At 45.3% G+C, this 23,831-nt stretch overlaps 1 protein-coding gene across 4 annotated transcripts in view; it reads left to right on the top strand.

The window, feature by feature from the left end:
* The window catches only part of Slc22a15 (solute carrier family 22, member 15), a 62,451-nt gene that overhangs the window by 9,404 nt on the left and 29,216 nt on the right, over positions 1-23,831 (top strand). For 2 of the 4 annotated variants that reach the window (NM_001107707.2, XM_039102401.2), the window contains exons 2-4: positions 4,115-4,327; positions 19,995-20,127; positions 20,808-20,972. In NM_001107707.2, coding sequence (NP_001101177.1) covers positions 4,115-4,327; positions 19,995-20,127; positions 20,808-20,972 — 511 coding nt within the window. Of the gene's footprint in view, positions 1-4,114; positions 4,328-19,994; positions 20,128-20,807; positions 20,973-23,831 lie in introns of those variants that run through there. The other 2 variants (XM_017590914.3, XM_039102400.1) reach the window with 2 other exon arrangements.

Genomic DNA, 23,831 nt, shown 5'->3' with positions numbered 1-23,831 from the left:
CTGTACTGCAAGAAGTTAGTAGGTTTAGAGTAGCCGAGCGTGGGAAGTCATGGTGCATAAGCCAATGCAGAAAGCTTGAGTGCAGACTAGTGAGAATCCTGCACCCATTGGTATGTTTTGACCAGAAGAGTTTGTAGAGGAGTTTCAGGAAACTGAGCTGGTGATACAGCATAGATGGATTAGAGCGGAGAAGAGAGGTGCCAGTCATTTAGAATGTGTGAGGTCCACATTTAAAACCCCTCAAAGACATCCTTATCAGCAAGACACTCACTCAATAACTAAGAGTGTTCTATGCTCCAGACACTGGACATGTGGTCTTGCTTCCATGACTAAGGTCTTACCCACACAGTGTTTCTTGTTGACCAGTTAAACAACTGAGTCCTAAACGCATAAAGGACTAATAGCAACGGCAGCAATGAAATCAACTTTGACTTTTGTTCTTTATGTTCCCCTGAAAACGATCTGTCCATAGAATTAGGTGGCCCCACTCTCATCTTGGTTTTGCTGTTACAGGAAACCTTGAATGATTTTTAATTGCTCTGTATCTTGTTCCAACTCACAAAGTAAACATCAGGCATACACCCATGACTTCACAGTGCAGGGTTGTGATGGTTTCCCCAGACACATCATGAAAGCCCATAATGGTGTGTCTATAAAATTACTTTAGAAACCTCCACTTTTGGAAACAAATTTTCAATACCCTTGAGTCATTTTTGTAATTTTAATTACACTGGGGGGCGGGTGGGGATGGGGTGGGGGAGGGGAATGCAGCCATCTGGGGTACTTGTTCTTCCCCGGAGCTAGAGCCAGAGGAGATTATGATTTATCTACGATGTCGTTAGTCCCGCACAGAAAGAGCGTAGATGGTGGTTTCTCATTGTGGCTTTGAAGCCCATCTGCTGATAGGTGTGATTTCATTAGGCAAAAATGTGGGTGAGCGAGTGCCTACATGGTAATGGCAGAGTGGTGGTAAAGAATGAGAGGCCACTTTGGTGCTTTGGGGGATAGAGGAGGATGTGAACTGTGTCACAGTCAAAAATGGCAAACCAAGGGTAAGCACCTCCGTGTTCTGTGTGGGTGGTACACCCCACGGTTGGTTGTGTCACCTCTGACTTCGTATGACCTGTAACTGCCGGGTGTGTCTCTGGGATGGAAGACCAGCCTTTCGTGGGCTTTGAACCTCACCCCTGGCCTAATCTCATGGTGCCCCGTGTAATGTTTATTACGCAGCATGGCTCCTATCTGCTACTGTGTGTCCCTGACGAGTAACAAAACCAAGGATGACCTGGGCTGGCACTGCATAGAAGAGCTCCATCCGTTAGTATCTCTGTTCACATAAAATGATGAACACATACATTAAGGGCCTTGAATGTGTGTGTATATCACATCATGCACACTCATGCTTGTTCATAGAGGGGCCAAGAGGACATTGTGTGAGGTGGGAGGAGGGCAGAGAGGATGAAGAGCGAGTGCTATTAGGGATGCAGGGAGCTCGCACGGTTTCTCAATGCTGATTACCTAGATTCCATCGATCTCTATGAAGAAAGTGCTGCAATAGCACCCATTCATCTTGATCTGTCCTCCCCAAATTGTAGTATATACCAAGAACGGTGTGACCGTCATAACGAGGCACAACTCAAATGAGAGGACCTTTCAGAGCATCTCCTCTTTTATCTGGAATATTGCTTGTCCCAGAACAATCCAGATAAAACCATTATGTGCTAACATATATTCACAGAACCTGGACTAGGGAAGGCACATAGCTAACATCATAGAAACATGTGCCGTTGTTACTGTCCTTCTCTGTCATTTGCTCATCCCCTTGTTGAGTGTGGTTATCTACTTTGGAAGCCCAAAGATGAATCAGACATAACAAATATGCATGAGCAAAACTTCTGGGCCATTGGAGAGGAAGCTGAGTTGGTAAGGAAGCAGGTAAATGAAGCGGACTGTCAGAGAATGAGAGCATTCTAACGTGGCTGACAGGAGATGGGGCCTCCAGGGAAAGGAGCAGAATGCACAGAAGTAGAAGGGGGCACAGTTAGAGAGGGAATGTGGCTGGTTTGTTTTGCCTGATGAAAGGCTGTGCTTTGAGTCATCTCCTGCATTCCCTGGGCCCATGATTTTCATTTCTTTATACCCATCAATTAAATTTCAGCAGATTGTAATCAGAGGGGCAGTTACTAAGTGGATGAAAGTGGTTTCGTAATTATAGCTACTGCTAGATGTGTAATCTATTTGTTCTTGTGATTATTAAGGTTTTTATTTTTATAAGCTGATTGCCTCCTCTTCTAAAATGTCCTTAATAGCATGCAAATAAGGTCCAGGAAGTACGCAAGCCTAGGAACAGATTTTCCTTTGCACCTCATAGGAAATCTTGCAGCATATGGACCCATGGTACCTTTGTCCAGAAGGTCCACAGTATGTAGACTCAGAATAGATTGGTACTGTCTTGTGCCCCTCAGCCTTACCAAGAGGGAAGAAATCACAACCCAAGTTCTGCATTAGCTCCTGAGAAAATGCACAAAATGTCATGACTTTTTTCTCTTCCATAACTAATTCTATCATGTACCACTGCTGTGTAGATGACCGTGCTGTTGGCCCTTCTATTTATCTGATTAGCTGAAAATGCGCCACAGAATGGTGTGGAAGGTGCCCTCAGCTAGAGTTCTCGGTGGTCAGAAGAGAAATCTTCTGACAAACTCCCTGTCTTCTTGTGCCTCGTCAGCCGTTATGGCAAGGGGACTCATGGCCACACAATGACAGAAATCACATGCTTTATAGCTTTTAGACACTTAGTTTATTTTTAAGACCAAGTTCAAAGTCAACAGGGATCTTATTTCCTTGAAATAAGACCTTCTTAACCTGCAGGCTAATTACATATTTTCTTAGTGAATTTGAAATCTCAAATAATCATCCAACAGCAAGAGCTAACACAAACAGATGTCCATATCAGTAAAGTCTGATAGGGCTCAGCACCCCATAAACCCAACCACGAAAGCCGCGAGATCTAGAGCGATCAGCAGATGGCATATGAATCGGTGCTGCGATTTTTCTTTGTTAGTGGACAGTTATGGTTAGAGTAAACAAAGATTAAACACAGCGACAAGTTGCAATCTGAATATGCCTGAGATTTTGAACCCTTTTAAGTCTTAGGAATTGCATGCCACATTTTAAAACAATGCCTTTAGATCATGAATCCTAAGCTAAGAGCCTCCAGGCTCCCGGTAACAGATTGTTTGAGCTGAAAACCCTGTGCTGAGAAGGAAATAACTGGGACATCAATCGTTCCAACCAGAGCCAGCGACGCGGGCCTTACGCCAGTGTTGGACAATATCACACAAAGCCCACAGCATCAGACACACTGCAGATACGGAAGGAAAACTGTCTAAGGAAGCTCAGAGTGCTCTGTGAGTGCCCTGATGATGGCCCTCTCATAACATGGGATGCTTTTTCATTTTTCTTTCTTCGTGGCTTCTGATGGGGTCTATTTCTGTAGCCCAAACAAAACAAAACACAGCACAGAAGGAAGAACCACCACCTACAGACAACCTCCTTCTCTTCTCCCTCTTCCTCTCCCTCCTCTTCTCTTCTTTCTCTTCTGCTTCTTCTTTGATTCTTTATTTTTACTTGACGTGTGTTCGTGTTTTTGACTGCATGAACTTATGTGTACTACCCGCATGCCTGGTGCCCATGAGTATTGGCTCCCCTGGAACTAGAGTTATGGATGGATGTGAGCTGCCATGTGGGCCCCCTGGAAGAAGAGCCAGGGCTCCTGACTGCTGAGCCATCTCTCCAGCCCTTTCCCCGCTTCTCTCTTCTTTGCTGTCTCTTCTTCGTCTTCTTGAGTAAGTCTAGCCGGTATTTCAAGCTTTCTTGAACCTGCTGTGTAACTGAGGATGACCTTGGACTACAGCTCCTTCTGCCTCCACTTCCTAAGTGCTGGGAAGGTGGAAGTGAGGCAATGTGCATGGTTTGTGCAATGCTAGGCCAGCACCCAACCAGCTGAGCGTCACCCTGGCCCAATCCCTGTGTCTTTCAAGATGTGCAGGCTTCCCCAGTGTTGTAGGTTCATGCCCGTCTGCAGCCTTTGATTCTGTGTATTTACTTCCAGCTTTATGTGGCCACGGAAGCCATCCTCATTGCACTAATTGGAGCTACACCAGCATACCACTGGGACATGGCGGAGCTCCTGCCCAACCAGAGCCACAGCAACCAGTCTTCGGGCAAAGGCCAGGCCTTTGGGGACTGGCTTCTGACCGCCAATGGCAGTGAGATCCACAAGCACGTGCATTTCAGCAACAGCTTCACCTCTATCGCCTCTGAGGTAAGCAGGCCACCAAACCAGCCAGGTGACAAAAGGCATCAACTCTGAAAGAGCCTATGTTGTCCGGAGAGCCCTTTACAAAGTGAACTAAAAGCCACGTTAGCTGACTAAAGCAAAAGCGTGCAAGTGGCCTATCTGAAACCCCCAGAGTTTATGTCTCAGCCCCGTGCTATATGGAGATGCAGGACTCCTTGGCTGCACAGGATAAAGTACAGATCCTTTCCCCAGTGTAAGCAGGAAATCCTGCTCTGTGGGGCCACTGCTGACCAAGAGACTCTGATGCCGCAGAGCCAACCAGAGACGAAGCAGCTGAGAACCATCTACTGAGGGCAGCATTAAGAAAGCAGGCTTTGATTGTCTTTGTATGTCTCTGGTCCAGCAGCAACAGCGGTAACCAACTGCCCACCGCTAGCCTGTTAATGAGACAAGTAGCATCACTGATTGTTAGCTCCAGACCAGACATTGTGGTACTTTATAGGCTTGTTTTATTCATTCAGAGTAATTTTCTAGGCTGGGGACAGACTGTTTTCTGGAGTGGGGATAGGCTGTTTTCTGGAGTGGAGGTTGGCTGTTTTCTTCATTTGACTGATGGAGAAACTGAGATTCCGAGGTCAAGCCTAACTCATAATGACAGTGTTGGTATTTGAACCTAGATTTGTCTTAACTTGGAACCCTGTGCTCTTTATTCTCATTCCAAGAAAGAACACCCTGTCTGCATCCAGACTGGGGTGCACATCTCTAAAGTTCTTTTGACTGGCAGCAGTAGCCTAATATTTTTGTCCTTCTTTATGAATAATTTTAAACTGGCAGAGCTGAGACTAGAGCTCAGAGGTACTATACTTGCCTATCACATATGAGGCCCTACGTTCTGTCTTCACTGAGGGAGGGGAGGAGTGATGGAAACTAACTGATTTAAACAATGGGGATGGAAAAAGGCCAGCCCTTCAATCCTGTGGTTTCATCTGTTGCTTCTGCAACACTGTTGCTGTCTGTGGCTTTCAGCCATTTTAAAGTTGTACACACCAGTGTTTTCAGACTAAGTATTACAGGGTTTCCTGAGAACAGTAACATTCTCTCACAAAGAGAATTATGACCATCAGTTTAAGAGAGAGGATTATCAACTATACCTCAGTTACCAACTTAACAGATAGACACCTCGCTAGAATTAGTGTTCCAGCCTCATCCGGTTGTGTCACGTGGTTAGTACCTCCCACAACAGGATTGTTTTCTCTTCAAAGTATGTCAAATCTAATCCAGGATGCTCTATGACGATTAGTTGTCCAGAGCTGCTCAGGGTCTTGTGACCTTTCACCTTCCTTGCTTTTGTGAGTCTGTTTTTCAACAATCCATTCTTCCCTGTAGGCTTAGATTTTTCAAAACCTACTTTAGTGAGGGATCTTAAATGCTTCAACCTCCCTTATAGCCCACCAGACAAAGCTATGGGAGGAAGATGGCTAACAGATCAAGAGAGAAGTGGACTGCTTAGAAATAGTTCTTTGGGGCGATTCCAATCTTCATTGTGAGCAGTCCAGCCCACTAGCACAGATCTGCAGTGACAGTCCAGTCCATGAATCAGTAGCAGCGGCTTGATCCGGGAGAAACCTCAGAGCTCTGCTGATTGCCATGAGTCCGCAGAAGCCATGAGAAGCTGCCGGAATATCACCAGAAGCTGTTTGGTGCATTTCCCTTTAGGAAGTCGCAACAAGTGAAGATCAACAAGGAAAGCCTAACGAAGACCAGCAAAGGCAACCAATGCCAGAGTACCGTCCACCGTCTGTTGGGTTATACTTATTCTCTTCCCAAACATCACGTGCTCTCTCAGCTGTCCACTTCAGCAAAACATCACAAGCCCTTTCACCAGACAGCTTCCAGAAAAACACCTCCTGTCTGTTCTCGCAAAGCATCCTTTCTCATGTCTACCTCAGCAAAACATCCTCCCATAAGACAGTTTCCAGAAAACATCACATGACACAACTGAATCTCTAATAAAACCAGAAATTCCCACTTCACCTCCCTTTTAAAAACGGAAATGTTGCTTATGTTGGGTTAGCTCGATGTGTCCTGTCTCAGGCCACTTATCTCTGCTTTAATGACATTGACATCATGTCTTACAGGAATCATCTGAGTTCCCCCACTCCTTGTACAGTTTCTGTTTCATTTTTTAGAAATACGAAGTCTATGGGGACTGACTTTCAGATTATAATCACTGTTGGTTATCAGAGCTCCATGCACAGCTCAGTGGCCAGGCATGATTCTTGTGTGATCCCGTATAGAGGATGTTCATAGTGGCCAAACGGTTATTTCTGAATTCAGCACACCTCCACACGACAGGCCTGGAGCCTGCTTCCTTCTGTAAGCTGGCATCCTTTTCTTTTCCCCATGTGTCTGTATATTTGATCTATATATCTATCAAAAGTATGTCTGTGTAGATCTCTCTCCAGTGATTTATAGATTATTACAGCCCTTAATTATGTTACTAACTAAATTATCCCCCAGTTTACCAATGCAGTGCCCTTTTATTTTTAATTTGAAATTTAATTGAAAATAACTGTGAATTTACATGCAGTCACAAGAAATAATACAGAAAAATTTCATATTACCCTTTGCCCTGTCTCCCCATCAATAACATCTTCCCGAACCATTCTATGACATCTCCGCTGATGGCAGCTAAATGCTGACATTGCTGTGACGTCTCTTGCTGCCTTTAGAGCAGTCCTGCTTCTCTCCATGGCTCACCCTTTCATAGTTCCTCCTAAGCACAGATACTTTCTCCTAAACTTCCATGTTTAGGGGATGCCATTTTGAAGAATTGTATAAAGGTCTTAGTGCTGGAGACTTTCGTGGTTTGCATCCCCCCCCCACCTCCTTGCTCAGCATAATCTGCTGACTGACTAGACTAGGATCGTATCATTGTATTATTTTAGCTGCTAATAAGCTTGGGATGGACTGGGTTAATTCTTCTTGCTTGACTGTTTTCCAAATTATCATATTACTTTGTTTCTTTTCCATTTGCACATACTAAGGCTGCACATAATAATTTTGTCTGTATAAATATTTGGGGCACCTTTTCTTATTAGGAGTTGCCTGGAGCCTGTGTACGAGTCTACTGCATCTATTGCAGGCACAGCTTTGTTGCAGGATGGTTTCTAGCTTCCCCAATCACAAGCCTGAGTAAGAACGTCTGCAGGTCGAGCAGGGTTCCCTGAGGCTTGCCGTGGCTCAAGCAGAGTCTCTCTAAGCAGCTGTGATTGTGATTGGTCACCACTTGAACAAGGCCTCTGGAAGGGTCACAGCTTCTACATCCATTGTGGTTGCAGTTCTTTCTACCTGGAATGTTCTGAGCAGTAGGGTTGCCACGATGCTGGTCTGGCTGGGTGTCCATCAGTGAGCGCTTCTCTGGAAGTCTGGAGCTCCAGGGAAATTCTGACAGCATCGTCCTAACCAGCTTAGTATATGTGGAAGAAAAAGAAGCACTACTGGGTACTTACAGGGACACTAACACTCTTAACAGTATTTGGTGCTGCTTACTGAGCACTCAGCCAGTACCTTTATGGAAGCTTGGGTCCTTCTGTCTGTCTCATTTTTGACATGCTGGTTTCTCCAACATCTAGTCTTGAATATGAAGCTGGAGAAAACAGGTGAGCACTCCACTGTGTCATTTCTTGAAATCTAGGGTCCCTAGATGGATTCTTTTCTACTTTGCAGAGTCACCTTGTGTTTGCTTCATGTGTAATTTTCAGCAGCGTTTGGGGGAGAGCAGGAAAACGGTGTCTACCTTGTCCTTGTCTCGTGCCTCTGCCCTTAGAAAGTAGGCATCCTCCCAGGTGATTTTGATTTTTAAAAGTACTTGAGACACCTTTGTTGAGGGGTAGGGATGTGGCCCAATAGTAGAACTCTTGGCTAACATGCACAAGGGCCTGGGTTTAAGCGCTCCGCCCCTGACACACATACACACACACACACACACACACACACACACACACACACACACACACACATGAGTTGGGGAGAGGAAGAAGAAGAGGAGAGAGAGAGAGAGAGAGAGAGAGAGAGAGAGAGAGAGAGAGAGAGGCTGTCTGTCTGTCTCTCTGTGTCTTTGGCCTAATTCATCACAGGTTATCTTTCAGCTCCATGTCCAAGCTGTGGTATTGGTCGTCTTTTGAGGAAAGCCTGGTCCCATTTAGTCTCCCCCAGGATGATGAGGTGGGTGAGAGCTATAGATCTATTCTTTAACAAGTCCATTATACTATAATGCAAGTGAGTCTTAGGCCAAAGCCTGCTGCACATGGAAACACTTCTCAACCAAATTATCACCAGCAGAGAAGCTCTCAGTAAACTTTCTTGCAGGCTTGAGTACTGACTCTTTCCCAGGGGTACCCTGAACTCATGAGATAAGAGATGATTCCAGAGTTCAGAGAGTTCAGGACTGAAATGGGGTCACCCCAGTAGGTAAAGAGTACAGACCACACTGCTTATCTCAGAAGCTGCTGCCTACAAAGTAAAGGGATCACTGTCAAAATACACTGAGCTAATCTGCGTGTTCTGAATCCCATTCAGTTCACCAGCAGCAACCCTTTCTTGTTTGATTTTCTTGTGGTACTGGGGATTGAACCTAGGGCCTTGAATATGATAAGCAAGTGTTGTACCACAGCTGTCCTAATATCTTTCCTTTTACTTTTTATTTTGAGCCAGGATCTTACTAGATTTCCCTGCCCGTTCTTGAACTCAGTCTACTCCAGGCTGGTTACTGCTTCAGCCTTCCAATCAGTTGGAATTATAGGCCAGTGAAAACTAGGCCTCGATGATACTTGTGTAGACTGTCCCACTGCATCCATTAAATACTTTTAATTTAGGTAATAGAGCAACACTGTGCTTCAGCACTGCAGGCACACAACCTATTGTGGTAGAACTGAGTGAAATTAATACTCTATGACTGGAAGGACACCTTTACTAACCAGTGTTCATTGAGCGACTACTACTTGCCTCATGATTGCCTCCACAGTAGGAGGGAGAGCTATTAGACCCTACACTTCAGGGCAGCAGGACTAGGCCATCTGTCTCACCATGTCCTGTGCTGATACTCTGGAGGCTCACAGCAAACAGTGCTTCATGACTGACTGAGGATAGACAGAAGTGGGAGTTACCAAGTGGGAGCTCAGAGAGCTCCCTCCACAGAGACAGAGGTGGCTGGTGAAGGAGAAATGGAATTAAGTGGCTTCTCCAGCCAGAGCATCCCTCGGAGCACATAACCCAAGGGCTCAGATACGCCTTGTGTTCACACTACCTGTATCCGTCCCACTGGAGTGTATCTGTGAGTCACATTCTCTCTCACCATCTGTCTGTCAGTCTGCGCCTGTGTTGGCTCCTTCCTCCTCCCCTCCCCTTACTACTTCTCCTCCTGTCTCTGTCATGCTGACTCCAGTGCTCTCCCCCATTGCATTCTCTGAGCTGAACTCCCTATTTCCCTTCCACATAAAGCTTTCATGTTGTAAGTTCTCTGACTTGCCGGGCAGAATGGTGCATTCCTTTTAGTCCCAGTATTGAGGAGGCAGAGGCAGGTAGATAGTGGCTAGGAGTTCAAGGTTAGCCTGGTATACATAGTGAGTTCCAGGCCAGCCAGAGTTACATACTGAGACCCTAATTTTCTGTCCTCTTTATATGCTTCTCTGTTTCTGTCTCATCCTCTCTTCCTCTCTGTTCCTGTCTCTCTCTTCCTGCCGTCCTTGTCTACCTCTCTTTCATTCTCACTAGTACTACTTAGATGCCCACATCTGAGCCTATAGGCTACTACTCATCTTGACTGTAGGTTTGTAATGACTTTCTCTCTGGGTCATAAAGGCACATGCTATGTTCCTTTCCTACCTGAGCATCAATATTCCACCCTCAGAGAGCATTACAGGGAGCAAATTACCCTGCATAGAGTGAGCCCTCCCCTCCAGCATCCCTCTAGTGTGTTTAGACCTGAGGTGAAAGAAGACTGGTCTGCTGCACTGTTGGGAAATGTAGATGTGTAGCCCCTCTCCAGGATGGCTGGAATCATGATTATCTGTGGAGCATCTCAACTCTTAACCAGTTGCCTCAGACTGAGTAGGTCCATGATGCTTTGCAAGGATAGCCATGACCTGTCTGCGTTGTTCACAAAGTAGTACAGGTGACAACACTGTCTACTACTGGGACTGAAATCCATTACCCTCCCAGGCCTCTCAGCTATTCACAGACTGTTCATTCTGTGCTCCAGGTTCGTAGGAGGAAAGATGAACCTACCGAAGGTTTCATGGGTAGAAGAGAAGATGGAGAGGCAGACAGTGTGACTGCCTTTCAGAGATCATGGGTCAGGCTATCTACCACAGGCCTCTTTTGCATTTTTATTGGATATTTTATGTATTTACATTTCAAATATTATCCTTTTCCTGTTCCCCCCTCTTCCATTCCCCCTTCCCCATGCTTATATGAGGATGCTCCCCCTCCCCACCTACCCATCCCACCTCACCACCCTGGCATTCCCCTACACCAGGGAACCAAGCCTTCACAGGACCAAGGACTTCTCCTCCTATTGATGCCAGACAATGCTATCCTCTGCTACATATGCAGCAGGAGTCATGGGTCCCTCCCTGTGAACTCTTTGGTTTGTGGTTTAGTCTCTAGGAGCTCTGGGAGGTCTAGTTGATTGATATTGTTGTTCTTCCTATGGGGTTGCAAACACCTTCAACTCCTTCAGTCCTTTCTCTAACTCCTCCATTGGGGTCCCTGTACTCAGTCCAAAGGTTAGCTACAAGCATCCTCATCTGTATCAGTAAGGTTCTGGTAGAGCCTCTCAGGAGACATCCATATCAGGCTCTAGTAACAAGCATTTCTTGATATCAACAATAGTGACTGGTTTTGGTGGCTACATATGGGATGGATCCCCAGGTGGGGCAATCTCTAGATGGACTCTCCTTCAGTCTCTGCTCCACTCTTTGTCCCTGTAGTTCTCCCATGAGTATTTTGTTCACTCTCCTAAGAAGGACTGAAGCATCCACATTTTGTTCTGACATCTTCTTGAGCTTCATATACCACTGGCTTTTCATAGCCCAATAGCCCTATTGTGTAAATCAACAGTGGAATTAGAATGGCCCCTTTAGGCATATATATCTGGATGCTTGGTCCCTGTTCATGGAACTGCTTTGGAAGGATTAGGAGATGTGACCTTATTGGAGAGGCATGCCCCTGGAGGATGGGCTTTAAGGTTTCAAATGCAGGTGCCATTCCAAGTTAGCTCTCTCTGCTTCCTACCTGATAGTCATGGTGTGAACTCTCAGCTACTGGCCTAATGCTCTTCTGCTTGCTTATGGATGTGCTTCTCCCCACCATGGTGGTCATGAACTGAACACAGCTTCTGACACTGTAAATCCTCACTAAACTTTGTCTCTTTTTAAGCTACCTTGGTTGTGGTATCTTATCACAGCAATACAAAAAGTAAGTTTGACAGATGGCAAGGGGTTAGCCTTAAACCATATCCCAGATAAGCTGCTGTCCTGGGATCCAGTGACTCCATATTCTTTCCATTACATAGTGACTTCCAAACACTTTTCCATATAAAGCTTAGTTTTAAAGAATGTCCTAAGTAGAGGGTCATATTTAAAATGTTTTATTTTTTGATATCTAGGTGTAAGCATATCTAGTGTATGTGTGCAGGAGTGCAGGTCCCTGCAGAGGCCAAAGGCATTGGAACCCCTGGAGCTGGAGTTACAGGCAATTTTGAGCTACCCAATGTGTATGGGAATCCAGTCCAATCCCAACAAAGAAAGTATGCATTTTTAACTGCCGAGGCTATTGAGCCAGCCCTACCATATCTAACAGTAGGAACTTGGCTGTCATCCTTGAAGAGAGGTCTAAGCTGAGCTCTGCCTTTACTAGTTCTAGAAACCCTTGTTTGGAAAATATGACCACTCTCCTGAGCTGTGTATTAACTTCACTGAGGTGGCAAGAAGCGAGGAATGACAATACGGTCAGGCAGTTTGGTGACAGTGCACTCAACAAAATGACTATGGAGAGACTGTGTGGGGCACATGTCAGACAGAAGACTGAATAAAAGAAATACCTTCCCACGGTCACTCACCTGCCCAAAAGTGCCTTTGGGAAAATAGAGAACCAAGAATAATGCACTCTTGGAGTGGCCAGGGAACTTGTTCAATGTGTCCTCATAGTTAAGGAAGGAGCCTGTTCACTGACTCCTGTGATCTACGGAGGCACAGAGCAGGCAGGCAAGGAAGCAACTGTCTATGAACAGTGCTCCACACTTGCCTTTTCTGAGGAGATATGGCTTAGGGTGTTTGTTCTGGACATGCGGGGAGCCTGGGTAGCTGTCTTGCACACACACGCCTGTACAGCACAGTGGGAGAGGTCAGGCTCTGTCCTGCTTCATGGTTAACCCACATGAGGGAACATGCTTCCCAACACTACAGAAAACACCGCAGAGGCAATGAAAAAAAAAACTGGACACGGTGGAACATGCCTGCAACCCCAGAATTCAAGGGGTAGAGAATTATGAGTTTGAAGCCACCCTGGACCAAAGATGAGATGAGGACCTGAGCTTGATGCCTGCCCAACACAAGACTGAGAAGACCAGCTGATTGTCCTCTGACCTTGACAAATGCCTGGTGGGGCACACATCCCCCAGCCTATTAAATAAACCCAAATAAAATATAATATGAAATCCTCTTTACCTGTCTACAGAGATACCAAGATAGTGCTGACAGAACACCACAGTCTAGGATATTGTGTTAAAATCCACAGTTTATAGCTTCTACCAACATATTATTGTGCTTGATTTTGAAGAGCTGTTCTATGGAGGGTTTAGGAAGGGTGAATAAAACGTTACGTGATTAACACGGTATTTAATTTTTAAAAAATCCTCTAATCTAGCAGTCTTGACTATTCTCAAACAAGCTAATGGCCATTGGGGTGGGTTTATGTAGCAAATTGCTGTCTGCTATATTCAAATTATTCCCTGAGCTCCAACTCCTACAGAAAATACCAAATATCATGGAGACACACAATTATCATGCTTAATTAATGTTTGCAACCAAAAAGCACAGGGTTGGAATCTTTAATATCATTGTGGATATTGAAGAGCCGAGGTTGACTGACTATTATCTTGAGATTAATATATTTTTTCCCCAAGCCAGACCCCGGGGTCAAAAGGCAGAGTATTAAAACTATTTGAAAAATTCACTGCAATTAATTGCTGTGGGGACTAATTTTTTTTAATGTCTTGCTTCCTTACGCCTGTGCTACGGATTGTTCTCGCCTGCACACTTCACCCATTAAGTGGTGATTCAGAATGACAACTACATGGGAATGAAGCAAGTTAGTTAATCACCATGAAACTGCTCTGGAGATGCCCGGTCCAAGTACGCCCCACTCTCGGGAGCTCTCATTACCTGATCTGCTCCCGGAGTGAGGTTTGCCTGCACAAAGCCATTTGTAATTTTTATGGAGAAGACAAGGGCAAAGAGGTTGGTGATGATGTTTGTGTGGAATTGCTATGAGTAACCACTCGAGGTCCTGTAGGGCCCTCAAGGTCGTTCCTTGGGGTGTTAGAAAACTGCTGTTTGTTCCAGCTCAGCAGTCTTGGAATATCCATGAGCTAGGAATCTGGGTGTGGAAGTAGTTGTTATAACTTGGTTTTCCCAAAGTGTGTCTTCCAGGTGCAGGGTGCTGGATGGGTGGGCATGGGCCAGTCTTGTTTGCCTGTGTTTAGGTGGCCATAACAGCCAGGGAGCTGCTTTGTCTTCCTTTGTAGACTGCCATGGTCTGCACCCATCTCTTGGAAAGCTGAGGTGGTACTTGTGAAGTATACTGGGGCCCAGTACAAGTCCATCTTCCAGAGGAGATTCAGCCGCAGGGGAGGGGTGCCAGGGCTCACTGATTCACTGATCCACCGTGCGCCCACCCATGGCACTGCTCTTCCTATGATGATGGGTATTGTTCTCAGTAGAAATACTCGTGCATTAATGAACACGAGATAAATGTAAAACAAAGTAGTCTGGATGTCAGATTGACTATAGAAAGAAGACAGCCCCTCAAACTCCAAATGCCCCCTCAGTGGCTCTGAAGGCAAGGTGGCCAGTTAGCTAGTTTCTGTATACTAGTAAACTCAAAATGCAAGGCTGGACGTCATGATGCCAAGATGCATGGACTGTGCTAGAGTCCCAGCAGTCAGAGGGTGGAGGCAGAAGGAGCACCTCTGGTTCAAGGTCAGCCAGACCCAGAAACACAAGTCCTCTGTTTGTGAAGATGCCTGTAAGACCATATAACATCCACTCTTACATACATAATTCAGCGAGTGAGTGATTAGTGTTGGCAGGCACTGTGAGATTAGCACGTGGGTTTCAAGTGTGCCCTCAGGACGCTCAGGGCATTGTGTGAGAGAAACAAGGGAGCACGTGGCTGGGTCTGCATGATGCAGAAGAAAATATGGCAGGGAGAAGAGAGGGCCAGTTCTGCTGAGAGGGGTCAGACTGCGGTGTGGACGTATGTTACAGAAGATGAACAGGAGTTCGGTGATGGGGAGGCTGGGGGAGGGGGAGGCAGGGGCCTAGCAACGTACAAAGAAAGGTCAGTTCCCTAAAGGAACTTGGTGGCGCAAATCAAAATGTTTGCTTCCCTTTGAAAGCGATGCCATGCCCTCCCTGGAGCTCCTGCAAGGCAGGCTGTGTGTCATGTATCACTCTTGGGTGGGTGATGCAGTCATTACCTGCTCTGGGCCAAAACAAGAACAACAAGAGAGGGCCAGGCCTCCGTGGAGGAGGGAAATGACTTAATGCTCATAAAAGCCTACTGTTCATCACAACTTGCTTCCCAGGTACAGATCCTTCTGAAAAGAGGGGCCTGTGTTCGAGACTACAGCTCTCAACTACTGTTCCAAAAAATGTCACCATAAACTGGGAAGATAAACAAAAGTGGAAGAGAGTGGGCCATTTAGGCCATGAGGGGAACATGAAGCAGGCAGGCCTGTGGCATTCCTGAGCTGCTAAGAGTCAGGCTGTGCACACCGCAGTTCTCAATGCTAGCAGTACTAGAGGTCCTTCCTGCCCCTCTAGTACTTATGCTCACCTGAGGAGCATGCGCTGCAGGGTCTGTGGGCTGGGGCAGTCAGGGAGGAAGGGGTGACCATGAGCTATGCAGTGTGGAAGGAAAATAATGACACCTGGTGTCATGTGGGGACCTGTGTACGGCACACAGACTGCAGGTGGGTGATACAACCCCAGTCTAAAACCAGAAACTTTATTGGGCATTTGTATTTAACACACACACACACACACACACACACACACACACACACACACTCTCTCACACACACACTCTCTCACACACACTTCTTACCTCCCAGTAATACTGTAGTCTGTTTCTCTAAGTCAGTGGTTCTCAATCTGAGGGTCATGACCCTTTAGGGGTTGAATAACTCTTTCACAGGGGTTACCCAAGACCATCGGAAAACACAGATACATCTGAAAACACAGATATACATTATAATTTATAAGAGTAGCAAAATTCCAGTTATGAAATAGCAAGAGAAGTAAATTTATGTTGGGTCACCATAGCAGGAAGAACTGTATTAAAGGGTCACAGCATTTAGGAAGGTTGAGAATCACTGCTTTAAGTTACAAGATCTACTAATTCCTCATTTCCTTCCGATAGCTGATTTTCCTGCATGTTTCCTGACTAGAACACATGCCGAGGGCTAAAATTAGAAACTCTTTCCCCGGTATGTTGTCATTTCTGTGCGAAGGGTGGCTGTGGGGACAGGAGGAAAGAATGTGGAGAAGTCGGTTGGCTAATTATCTAGCTGTAAAGTGTGCAGCCTGCCTGGTTGACAGCTCTTTGATGTCTGTGTTTCTCATTACTTTGGCTGCTAACTTTGCTTTTAGAATTATGCCTGAGCATGGAGTCCATTTTAGGGAAGAACGCTGGTTTTTTTTTTCCCTAGATGATCATATATCTGCCATGTCAGAAAAATGATTGAGTTGACTTGACATCTCCATAAAGCATAAGGTTTGGTGCACTCAAGACGTGCTGAAGACACATTTTACGACTTCCTTTAAAACTCATCTGCAAGCTTTTCTCTGTGTTTGATTGGTGTGGTCCATTCAGTAGTAATTCCTGTTCCTGGACTCAGACTCTGTGAACACCAGGTCTCCATGCCTAACTTGAATCTGTTCTGTTCTAGAAGCCCTCCCTGCCCCTTTCCGTTCAGGCCAGCCTGCCTTGCTGAACATTTGGGGTAAAAATATTTGCCTTCATAGTCTTCCTTTCCTATTAACATGCATGCAGAGGGAGGGGGAATTTTCCATCTTGGGCCTCACGGTCAGCTTGCCATCTTCGTCCCACACTTGTATTGTGACCAGGGTAGATTTGCCCTCTCTGTTCCCAGACTTCAGTGCCTTACTGGGACATCCCCTCTATCCTCAGCCTGTAAACAAGCAAGCTTGAAGACTGAACAAAACCCTCTCCCAAACGTGTCACTGATACCCAGCCAAGAGGAAGTCCACCTTCATTCTCATCACCTCTGCTCCTCTCTGAGAGCTGGAAGGCTTTGCTGAGCACCTGGTGCTGGGCCCGCGCCTGTGTTGGCTGTATTTATATTCCTTTCATCCTTTATGGTAGAGGCATCTGCTCTTGGTTCTGGCCTGCACTGTGCCTGACTTCCTCTCAGGCCTATTTCTGTAGCCGAGTGAACTATGCTATCTAGTTTTGACACGGGGCCCTTCCAGTCTGTTTTGAAATAAACACAGCAAATGCTCATGGGTTTAGATATCAGATGTATGTAGACTGTTTAGTCAGGTCAACATGAGGGGATAGAAGTATTTGTCTTTATACGTCTTTCTTTCCAATTAATATACATGGAGAGAAAGTGGGACTCTTACATTTTGGATTTGCAAGCTATTCTTTAATTTGAAATGAATGACTATAAGGGAACATTCATTCTAATTGCTTTAGAATTTGGCCTGCCATTAACAAAAAATAAGAGAGTAACCACTTTAATAATCTCTGGCCAATAAGATCTTGAATGACATACATTTTTATTTTTAAAATCTCAAAACTCATTAAAATGTTTCTTGACATTCTCTGACATTCGAGTCATCTGTTATAATTTATTTTCTTGTGTCCTGGTGACTTCCTGGTTTAGATTTTTATCCTGGCACTAAATAGCAACCACAGGGTGAGAAAACAAGCTAGCAACTGATCTAGTCTTCCAACCCACAGGGAGCCTGTCTTACTTTACCTTAGTCGAGTTTGGACAAAGTTAAACCCTTTCGATCACATGTAGCTAAGGAATAAGAATGTAAATGACTCTTTAGAAAATTGAAAACAAAACATGTTAAACAGCATCAGGTCAGGGGTGTGGAAATCTGTCAGCCAGCTGATGGCCTGCCTCAGCCACTCTTCGTTTATGAAACTCTGCTAGGGAGCTACCCCATCTTCTAACTAGCCGTTCTCCCATTAGCATTGGGAAAATCTATCTGCCTTTCGGTTTTTCTGGTCATCCTTGAATGAATTCCAGGAGAAGTGGGAGGGTGCATTAGCCTAACCAACATTGACTTGAAGAAAGATTAGTAGAAATCACTTTGACACTTGGAACTGGCAGCCTGAGAATCAGGATTTGGAACTCGCTGGCTAACTGTCCCTTGGGCCATTTCTCCCTAAAATCATTGTCCAAGTTGACAGCTCTTCAGTTGCTGAGGGACAGCTCTGTAGCCTTTTTAGTGGATATGAGAAATTTGGAAAATACAGTCAACAGAACACTCATTTCTTCCTGATTAACAGACCCAGCTCAGAGTCCACCCAAGTATCCTCACTGTGGACACGGATCGGAAAACCCTAAAGAACAGAGGAGAGAAGGCTAGAGTTGCAAGCCAGGTCTTAAAAGCGTGCAAACACAAACACTGAGCAATGATGTTATAACAAGTGTCTGAATTAGGAGGTAATTATACTTAAAAACAATTCCATTTGGTCCTGTTCGTCTGTCACAGGAGCAGGGCTGACCCCGTGGTGGATGCTGAGCATCCATCTCTAGGGCGGCATAGCATCTAACGTCTCATTTTTCCACTTCAGAATATGTCGCCATAGTCATTCCTCCTGAGCTGAACATTCTTCCTCAGAACTACCAGTGTATCCAAAATAAATTAACTTTTCACAGAACAAGACTCTTCTCCAAATGCCAGAGCGCTCTCCATGAGTCTATATGACATCCTGACACATAATATACAGCCTTAGGACTGGCTTGTCAAGACCGCCATCAGTCCAGGCTCATAGGAGATACAGAGCAAAGAGAGAGACTAGGTGTACTTGGGGGCCCTAATGAGTAGCGTCAGAGCCTGGAGAAGGGGTAACATAATAAACAGGGATAGGCAGCCCTGAAAGGTGCCACCTTGAGAGTTCCCAATGAGAAGGGCTCTTGGATGGCTCTGCGAGGGCGCTGGGAAGATGAAATATGAATATCTTTGTATCCTACGAGGTTACTGTCTCTGTGACATACTTTACTGGTCTCTACTACTAACCATCATTAGACAGGCTGTCAGGAAATGATGCTAATCAGAATCTGACCTCATAATCGTCCTACAGGAGATAATCGTACTCTGTGGATTTCTACTGTGGTGAATGTGCACGGCACGAAGCTGGCCAGTTTAATGTTAAGGGTATAATTCTGTGGCCTTACGTATATTCACACTATTCTGCAGCCACCACTGCTGTCCATTTCTAGAAGGTTTTCATCATTCTGCATGGAGAGTCTGTTCCCTTTAAACGGCGGCTCTCTTGCTCCTCCTCCTGTAGTTCCTGTAACCACTATTCTGTCTGTCTCTGCGAAGCTACCTCCTCTTACAGGTACCTCATGTAACTAGCTTCATGCAGTATTTATTCCTTCGTGCCTGGTTTGTTTCATTTACCACAATGTCTTCAAAGTTTATCTGGGTTGCAGCATGAATCCGACTGTGTTAGCTTTACAGGTTGAATAATATTCCATTGTCTATGAGTATAGCATGTACTGTTTTTCCTGCACCTATGTCTGGGCTGTGCCCTCAGAACCTAGAAGACAGAATTGGATCTCCTGGAACGGGGCTACCAACAGCTGTCAGCTGCCATGTGGGTGCTGGGAATCAAACCTGGGTCCTCTGGAAGAATAGCCAAGCGCTCTTTAACCCCTGAGCCATCTCTTTGGCGCCCTCCTTCCCATTTTTAATTTTTTTAAGGATTGTATTCCAGGAATTTTAAACACACTACTAATCTGTTAAATGAAAGAAGTACTGATCACTACCTATGTGCCACGTGATGTGCAGGCATCAGAAAAACAGAAGTAGAGCAAGGTGTCTCCTCTCCACAAACTGCCAAGGACTGAGGATTAAGCCATAGTCAGCAATCAGATATGCTGCGTCCAGTTCTGTTAGAAGTGGATGAAGAATACTCTGGAAATGTACCACAGCAGCTATGGTTCCCACTGTTTCTGAAGCTGTCTCCTTGGATGTTGTCTAAGATGAATATTATACCAGATGCTGGCTAATAGTGGTTGATGCAGTGAGGTGTCCCGGTCTGGGCTGCATACTAGACTAATTTAGTTCACTGCATATGTTGCTGTCTGTGGCCTAAACTGTCCCCCTTCTGTTTCTTTCTTTCTGCTTTCTTCTAGTGGTTCTTAATTGCCAACCGGTCTTACAAAGTCAGCGCAGCCAGCTCCTTTTTCTTCAGTGGGGTGTTTGTTGGCGTAATCTCCTTTGGTCAGCTTTCAGATCGCTTCGGGAGGAAAAAAGTCTATCTCACAGGTAATCTGTCACCATGTGCATACACCGAATGAGAGGCTTTATTTTCCTAAGACTCTTATGAAAATACAAAGGGAGGTTATTTCCCTAACGTTCTCTGTGAGTTCGCAGGTGGACAGAGAGCTTCTGTTTATTACATTGGCGAGAGGCCACACCGCGCTAGCGCTGACTCTGGCCAAGTGGTTTTCTGGAATGAGCTCACCTGGCTAAGACCAGATATTTTGGTTAAAGACATTTTTTTTTCCTGACAGTGCTTTCTGCACTGCCGCCCCCCCCCCATTGTAATCTCTGCCCTGCTTCTAAAGAGAGCAGTGAAGGATTGCTACAGCCTTCCCTTCCATTTCCCTGTATTTTTCTGTGTTGATTTATTTCAAATGAGCTCTGTAGGACCTGGCATAGCCGTCTTGACAGGCCGAATGGGAGCGAGGATTTTCAATTTCTAGCATTATTACAAATAACCGAAAACAGTGCGTGATTGACAGAAATTGTAAAACAAAGAAAGCAAGCCTCGGTATTTCTTCATCATTTTCAATGCAAATTGGTAGAAAAAATAAAAATAAAAACATATCTCAGGACATTTAAGCTTACAAAGGCTTATTTTACAAACTGGCGAATATAATTTATTACTGTCCTCAAATGCTGTTTTGCTTCTGGGTCATTGAATATTGTTCCTCTCTTCCCAGGTTTTGCTCTTGACATCTTATTTGCCATTGCAAATGGATTTTCCCCCTCATACGAATTCTTCGCAGTAACTCGCTTCTTGGTGGGCATGATGAATGGCGGGATGTCCCTGGTGGCCTTTGTCTTGCTAAATGAGTGCGTGGGCGCCGCCTACTGGGCACTTGCAGGTACTGCCTCACTTCGTGCAGCTCTGGGTGTGAGTGGTTTGAGGGAAAGTCAGAAAACACTTAGACTTGAGGCACTTCGTATCTACAGCTTAAGTATTCCCTGCCCTAATGCTGGGGACCCGACGTGTTCCAGACTCCACATGTGTGTGCATAATGAAATGCCTTGGAGATGTGACCCAATTCGAAGCACAAAATGCATTTACATTTCATAGCTGCTTTATGCGCATAACCTGGGGGTGACGCTATGTGGCATTTTCCCTGTCTCTATTTTGGGTTCAAACCATCATGTCCAGGTAAGGCATGGATTATTTTTTACACTTGAATTGTGTTAACTTTCAAACTGTTTCCGATTTTAGAACATTTGGGGTTGGAGGTTTTCGAATTCGGGATGCTCAGCCTGTGTCACATGCTTTCTCCGGTGTGTGCTTCAAGGTGTCAGACATGGTGATGTCATATTCCCTGGTGAGCCTTCCCTGGGCCTGCCTCACAGACAGGTGGCCACCTCACGACCTGTGTGCAGATGACTGTGGCAAGTGGCCCATTCACTTAGAACAGCATTCATCACTTTCTCCCTTACCCTGGGAAACAGGGCAAGGCCAGGAAACTCAGAACTCCTGAGGCCCCTTACCTCCTCCTAATGACTCCTGTTTCGTGGTTTTCCTCATCCTTACTGTTCTCTCTGGTCAGTAGAGGGCATCATTGTAGTATTTCTTACTGATGCTAAATTTCTACATTGAGATCACACTTTGTGTTATTTCTAATAATTTCCACATCCTCTCAAGACCACATATACAGTAAAAAGAATTATTTAAAATTTTTACGTTTTTTTAAATTTTTTGTTGTATATGCATTCACACACACGTGTGTGCAAGCATGCGTGCCCACATGCTCATGCTCAGAGAAAAACTTGCAAGAGTCGGTTCTCTCCTTCCATCATGTGGTACCTGGGGATTGAACTCAGGTCATCGGGCTTGGCAGCAAACACCTTTATCCACTGAGCCATCTCACTAGGCTGTCTTAGGTAGGGTTGCTGTTGCTCTGATGAAACACTGTGACTAAAATCAAGTTGAGGAGGAAAAGGTTTATTTCACTTTACTCTTGTAGCCTGCCATCTGGGAATGAGGGCAGAAACTGAAGGCAGGAACCTGCATGCAGAGACCAGGGAGGAGTGCTGTGCATTGGCTTACAAGCCATTAGCTTACAGAGCCCAAGACCACGAGCCCCGGGGTGTCACTGCCCATCACTCATCAATCAATGAAATACGCTCAAGCTTGCCAATAGTCCAGACCTGTGGGGACATTTCTTAGCTGAGATTGCCTTTTCAAAGTGGCTCTAGCTTGTGTTACATTGACATAAAAGTAACCAGCATAAAGGCTGGGGGCCGAGGATATGGCTCAGTGGGTAAAATGTTTGCTAGTTTCAGATTTCCCAGCATTCATATAAGAAGCTAGACATGACAGTGTGTGTCTGTCACCTCTGCTGAGGAAGTGGCAAGGTTCTGGTTTAGTGACAGACCCTGTTTCAAATCATAATGTGGAGAGCAATAGAGGAAGATGTGAGCCTCTGGTCTCCACATGAACAGGCACAGGCACCTGCCACACACATGCACACACACGCATGCATACACCACACACACATGCATATACCATACACACACACACACACACACACACACACACACATACACCAGACACACAGGCACACACACACACATACACACACACACACATACACCAGATACACAGGCACACACACACACACACACACACACACACCAGACACACAGGCACACATGCACACCAGACACACAGGCACACATGCCCACACAAACACTATGTGACTTCAAATATCACCTTAGGAGAGTGCCTATAACTAAACTCCTACCTTTTAGATTATTAATATGTACTGATAACTTTTGGAGATTCTTTTTTTTTTTTTTTGGTTCTTTTTTTCGGAGCTGGGGACCGAACCCAGGGCCTTGCGCTTCCTAGGTAAGCGCTCTACCACTGAGCTAAATCCCCAGCCCCTTGGAGATTCTTTTTTTTTTTAAAAAACCTTTTATTTACTTGACAGTCATTTGGTGCAAACAATATTTTTGAACCAATATGAGAACAAAATTCGCTTTATAGTTGATAAAATGTATCTAAATAATAAAATTATGAGAGAATGCCATTTCTACTCTTTAGAACTAACTTACTAATTTTAACAACTTTTTTGAGATCATAATTACATTTCTCCCTTGCCTTACCTCCCTCCAAACCCTCCTCTTTCTCCCTCCCCACCGCTCTTCAGATTCATGCTCTCATTATTGTTATTGTATACATATATGTAAATGTTTATACATATTCATATATTCCTAACCATAACCTCATCAGTCCATAGGTTACTTACATGTGTGTTTTCAGGGCTGACCATTTGACAGCACTTGGTGCACTCTTCCCTAGGGAGGACCTCCTCTCCCTTCCTTCCCAGCTTGCCTCAGTTACCCATAGTTCTTTGTGCAAGGTTGAGACCTCGTGGGCTGTTCCCTCTCCGTTTTGTCATATCCACTGATACTGTCATTGCTCAGCTCACCTCTGGGCAGCAGTCCTGTTGGTGAGACTGTATGGGAGTGACTCCTAACATTCCTAGGAGACACGCTGTCACAGAAGCCCCCACCCTCTGGCTCTTACAGTCTCTCCACCCCCTCTTCTGCGTTGTCCCCTGAGCCTTAGCTGAAGGAATGTTTTGTAGATGTGTCCACTGGGACGAGGTTCCACAAGTCTGCACCTGGCTAGATGTGTTTCTCTGTACTTGTGTCTCCTGCAATCACGTGTCCTTGATGAGGGATGAACACTACACTTCCATGTCAACCTAAGG

The sequence above is a fragment of the Rattus norvegicus genome, chromosome 2 (assembly GCF_036323735.1).
Source record: "Rattus norvegicus strain BN/NHsdMcwi chromosome 2, GRCr8, whole genome shotgun sequence".
Lineage (NCBI taxonomy): Eukaryota > Metazoa > Chordata > Mammalia > Rodentia > Muridae > Rattus > Rattus norvegicus.
Note: the sequence above shows the minus strand (reverse complement) of the source record. Positions and strands in the feature narration are given on the sequence as shown.